Genomic DNA, 6000 nt, shown 5'->3' with positions numbered 1-6000 from the left:
AAGCACACAATGTCAGGATGCTAAGAAAGCATATGGATGTGATGTTACTGAGAATTCTCTAGAGCTTGTAGGTGGAGCATTCATGTAGGTTTCACAGTGGACTCAGGTACCGTTTCCAGTAAAATAGTATGACCTTTCTGTAATGACACAGCCCATGTTCAGAAATACAATCATGACTGTCGAACCCAGACTAGTCAGCTGCCCAGACTAGCCCTGCGCAATGTGATGTCACTGGACATGTTTGGCTTGAATCTCCAGCTTGTGTTTCCCAGAAGGTAATGGGCACTCCACCATTGAACGCAGAGACTGGTTTATGGGTCGTCACCCATCCAGGTGATCACATGACACTCCCACTAAAATATGGTAACATTAGCATGCAAATATCACAGAACCTAACGTGGCTAGCTTGAGCCATATGGCCGAATTAGAGGGCGAGCTTTTCGATTTTGACAAAGAAATACAACCTTACAGGTTTTAACTGGAATTTAGAGAGGAAGAACTGCATGAGGGACAGAGACAGACAACGGAGGATGAGGTAGCCAAAGCCAAACGAGAGTAGAGGGAACAGAAATTGGTGTCAGTGTGGGAACTGTAAACCGAGAACTGTGCTTATCGAGACAGAGACCCTTTGCTGCCGCGGATGCGATTGAAGGCAACGCTTCCTATAATTTGTCATCAGTCTTTCACATCGCTGTTGAGAAATTTTAGCACACTCTTCTTTGCAGAAGTGCTTTAATTCAGACAAATGTATAGGACGGAGACATTTCAAAACTGCTCACTTTTTAAGGCAAGTGCTTCTCAGAACATGCCCCTTCAGTGCCATTCTTTTTACTCATTGTCTGCATCTTGATATATTCTTCTTTTTACACAGAATCTCAGGTTTTAAATTGGGTAACAATTTAAATTAAAAGAATAAAAAATATATATAAAATCAGCAAGCGGCCATATCAAACACCTCCAGAAGGACTGTCCACTGGATTACTCCAGACAGAATCCATGAAAAGTAATGGATCTTCATCAATGCATGTCAGCTGGACGCTTACTGTGCAATATAAGAAATAAAGACAGTTGCTTGTCCATCTAAATCCATTGTGACAATTAGCCTGTGTGACCTTGAGGGGAGCTCTGTGAATTGTAAGTGTAGTATACAGGCTTGTTAAATTGTCCACAGTGCCCATTAAGCAACCTTCAAGACAGGCAGCCAAACAGAACAGACAACTCATTACAAATCACCATTTATAGCACATTTATGCCATGCCAAATCTGCATGTGCTGAAACATCCCAATGGCTTGCTCTGCCAGTCCAGATTAGTGGCCTAATGACAGGCAAATGGATCTCACCAGTAGCTAGAAATGTTTCTCTTGGTATATGATTATGAATGTATAGGGAAAATGAATGCAACTGAATAGTAATTTATGGTGGGAGGTGATAAACTACTATTCAATTTTATTAATTTTCCTGATACATTCATAGTCATCAGGAAAATTGAAAAAGCCACTATATGCATAACACTGTTATGAAATGAGGCCAAAGGAAATGAGGCCAAAGGCCAAATCCACAATTTACTATGAAACAAATAAGCAATGAAATACTTATTTCATAAACTGGACAGTAAGTATGTAATACACACGCAAAAGTGAGGAGGATTTCTAATAAAACACTGCTGCTGTATGGATTTATATTTTCTAAAACAAATTAGTGTTTACCTATATGCCATTCTTAGCTTACTCAAGTATGAAATGTGAAAATACAACATGAGTCTATATATACAGTATGCTTCATACACTGTCCACATTTTGTTTTGCATGCGTGTGCATAATCTGCATGTTTTATATGCACATACATTTCAATATAAATCCCAACTCTTTGACAGGGAATCCTTGGTATTCGTGCAGTTCAGACATACATAATAAACCAAGCAAAATATCTCTTGAGGTTCAGTGGAGGGGAAAGGCTAAAACGCATCCCTGAAAATCAGGGCCATGAAGAGAAACAGACAGCCTGTCATTTCATATTCTGTATTTTTAATGGTACAACAAAATCCACCTTCCATGGACAAAAAGTATACGTTAAAAAAAAAAATCTATTTCATGACATTTGCTTTCAAACGTAAAGCCACAGTGGCAGAACACGTTTTCCAAACGTAACATCATAAGGTGACAACGCCCCCTACTGGATACAATGAGGAAGTGAAACCTTGTTGTTCATCTGCAAACTTTGTCCTGTCTGTGAAAGTGTACAGGATACTGCTAGGCCTTGAATGAAAGTTAACACCAAAGAATTGGTTCTTCTTGGTTGGTCCCCATTAGTGAATACAACGACTATAAAATTAAGCGAACAAACAAAAGCTTTTTTAAACTGTAAGGGTATGGTAACCCCTTTTTTTAAAATCAGCAGCATTTTCTGAATGCTCCAAAATAGGATTGAGAGATTCATATTTGTGTATTACCCATGTGTTCTTAAAAAAAAAAAGAAAAAAAAAGAAAAAAAAAAAAAAAAAAAAAACAACCAAGCCATCAGGCACAGAACTACCTTGTTAATAAGCCATTTTATAAGGTTGGCAAACAGTTTGCAGTTTAAACTTGCCGCGCGCAAGTTTAAACTGCAAAACGATGACGTTTCCTTGCTTGTGTGCTGAAAAATTACTAATGGCACTGCAAGATCTGCGGTGGCTTCAATCACAAGGTTCCAGATCACAACTATTCCCGATTAACCGATAACGGAGTGGAGGATCGCTCATGGCACACCAGCGTGCAGACAGCCCTCAGGAATCATTGGGCAGTCCGAAAAGCTTAACGGTGCCTGCCTCCCGGTTGCTGTCGTACTTCCCATCCTTGTCGTCACAAGCGTAAGCCAACAGAGGTCTTTTTGGGTGCCAAGCCACGGTGAAAGTGGGAGACTCGCACTGCACCTCCCACAACTTCTCTCCTTCACAAGGCACAGAAGAAAAACAATTATTTTCTAATTCGCTCTTCAGAAGAAATGGACATGAAATGGCTTTTCTTGAGAAACATTTCTATACGATATTTTTATATACATTTTTTTTATTTTTTTTTTAACCATCAAAATCTTACAAGAATATTAAGTCATGCCCAAAAGTTTCTAGCTTAGTCTGAACATATTCAACACCTGACTCAATGAGCACCACTCCATAGCTGTAGAGAAGCAGACCTCGGGGGAAAATAAAACCGATATCTCAGAAAGCATACCCGTCTCAACCTCTGCAATGTCAATGAAGTGATCCTCAGATGCTGAAGCCAGCATTTTGCCATCGTGACTGAAGCTCAGAGTCCGCACCGGCCAGTCCAACCTGGTAAATATTCAAAAAAGGGAAATGCTGAAGCTCATAGCAAGACTCAACACTAACAACGCTAGAGCAGTCCTGGAGAGCTGCTAGGTGTGCTGGTTTTTGTTTTTGCCTTAATATCACAAACCTATTCAGATACAAGAACCAAGGTGAGTCAAGTTACTGTGTAATTAACTCCTTTAATTGATCAATTAAGTGCTGAGTAACAACAAAAGCCAGCAGACCCTGCGGCTCTCAGAGACCAGGAGTGATGACCAATGACGTCAGCTCTAACCTCAACAGCTATCAGCAGCTATTAACAGCAGCCCGGTCTCAGTTGCAACCAAGACAGGAATCTTCAGTCCACTGTTATTGCTATTATGATTATCACATAAATTTTCATACAGTATGCTTAAAGTATGACCTAGGTGAACACTTAGACATGCTCCAGACGCAGGCCTCAGTGTAGACATGTATTAAGTGCGCCCTCACCTGGAGAAACAGCGCACACACACAAGTTCTTCCACATCCCACAGGCTGACCAAAGCATCTGCACTGCCTGTGGCAAAGTACTTCCCTGTGGGGTCAAACTTGATGCAGATGCAGTTGGATGGGTGGGCATTGATAGACTGTATGGGCTTCAATTCTGGGTAACTGAAGAGAAAATGGCGTTATTTCCATTGTACAACTTTGTCAGAAAATATACAGGCACAGCCACACTATGTTACTTTCATTTTAGTTTAGGGCTGCCCAACCCTGTTCGTGGAGATCTACTGTCCTGTTGGTTTCCACTCTTACCCTAAGAAAGCACCTAATTTAACAGCTAAACATCTTGTTTAGCTGCTAATTAGTATAATGAAATGTAATGGAAAAACTAGAGGATGGTAGATTGCCAGGGACAGGGTGGGGCGGCCATGTATAAGATTATTTCATTTTAAATACAATCTGGACAACACAACCATGTATCGTATCAAACCAAACCAAACAACTACTGTACATGTTATTGGCTTTGTAACTCCAAAAACCGAATGTATATGCAGGAAAACAATTGGACACATTAAAATAAATCAGGCTTTTCAATCAGCTGACTATACATAAATATGTATGACTTATGCCTTAAGATCCCAAACGGTGGGTCAATTGCAGTGCGCTAAGCAGTGTTTTAATGCAGCTTTAATGCACCGTAGAGCCCCTTGCCAGTACCTGAGAATGTTGATGCAGCCATTTCCATTCGTCAAATAGAACATATCGTTGTCGTTGTTCCAAGAGATCTCGTTCACCTCAAACTTGAACTGCTCCTCTGCTCGTGACCGGTGGGTTTTGGCATCGATGAAAGTAACCACATCATCCTTGTTACCAACGGCGATAGTCTGTCCGTCAGGACTCCAGCATATGTTTATGTTTTCCCCTGTGATCAGAACAGACTCATAAACACAATTCTTGATCTAGACTTAACGCAGGGATTATACAAATCCCTCGAAATCGGAGTTATTCTAGAATTCTATACCAAACAATTTGAGTACTTCTGTAGACAACATACATGTTTTGTGTTAAGCTATATCAGTCAAGTTTAACTTTTAATTAAGTCATTGTCTCTCCTGTTCATCAACTAACGTTAGCTAAAATATTTTACAAAAATAGCGGGAGAAAGAAAACCTTTTGTGTTCACAGTAGCAATGCACTTCGTGGTCCGAACATCCCAGATGCGAATGGTCTTATCCCCAGATGCAGTAACAAAGAGGTCTGGGTTTGTGGGATGCCAACATAACTGATCGACACTGTCCCCATGACCCCGGTAGTTGTTTTCTTTCACCTGAAATTAGAAGTTACACATGAAGCGAACAGACATGCAGCTAGTCATTGTTAAGTGTGTAGCTATATCGACTAACTTAGATAGCTAACCTACACTGATCAACGTAACTTTACGTTAACACATGCAGATGGGCGAGACACATGGTAAGATAGTGAAACACTGCAAATCATTTAAAATAACGTTACAATATTAATCTCACACAGTATATTGCTCCATGTATGGTAACCTGGTAAATGATATAATTTACATTGCGAACTGGTTATTAAAATAATTCCGAGATGCACATCCATTTTCACATCCATCCAGTAACGAAGACGTGCGCCTAGCGGCCCATATCTTCGTTACTGTGTAGAAACACTTCACTTACCAAACGATCTTTCTCCAGGACAAATACGCTCGCCGTTTTGTCAAATGATCCAGAAGCCAGTCGCCTGCCATCACAGCTCCAAGCAACTGAATGCACTTTAGCGCTGTGTGCCGGGAATTCACGACTTTTGTTGTTATTTTTGAAATTCTCTTGCATTTCCAGATAGTACTGCGACGCCATGTTCGTGTTGGGATTTAATACTTTTGGATGTGTATGGGGGAGGCCATATTCACAACAATCTGAACAGAATGAATACAGTTTTATGAAAGGTGCAGCCGCTTATGGTTGTGGAATCTGAAAAGTTAATTACATAATAAATCATTATACATTTTGTCTGTATTATCTAGGAGGTGACTAATTCAATGTTGAAAATACAAAGCAACCCCTGAAACAACAAATGGTTAATTCCATTCAGGCTCCGAACTTTATTGACAGTGCATTCAAGCGTACAAAGTATTCAAAGAAGATACTCGGGTGAGCACTGAAATCACATATCGTATAACCAAAAATGTCTTCATGACCAATAAGTCATA

General features: G+C 40.1%; 1 protein-coding gene across 1 annotated transcript; it reads right to left on the bottom strand.

Annotated features, from left to right (window-relative positions):
- Window positions 1-2008: 2008 nt before the first annotated feature.
- thoc3 (THO complex 3) lies at window positions 2009-5648 on the bottom strand. The gene is made up of 6 exons (XM_061236086.1): window positions 5468-5648; window positions 4944-5100; window positions 4491-4695; window positions 3780-3941; window positions 3211-3311; window positions 2009-2929 (listed from the first exon to the last, which is right to left on the bottom strand). Exons 1-6 carry the CDS (start codon window positions 5645-5647, stop codon window positions 2766-2768), a joined length of 969 nt encoding a protein of 322 aa, XP_061092070.1. The 5' UTR covers window position 5648; the 3' UTR covers window positions 2009-2765.
- Between the last annotated feature and the right edge of the window lie 352 nt (window positions 5649-6000).

This window comes from Conger conger, chromosome 3, assembly GCF_963514075.1.
Source record: "Conger conger chromosome 3, fConCon1.1, whole genome shotgun sequence".
NCBI classification, from domain to species: Eukaryota; Metazoa; Chordata; class Actinopteri; order Anguilliformes; family Congridae; genus Conger; species Conger conger.
This window is presented reverse-complemented; position numbering and strand designations above follow the sequence as displayed.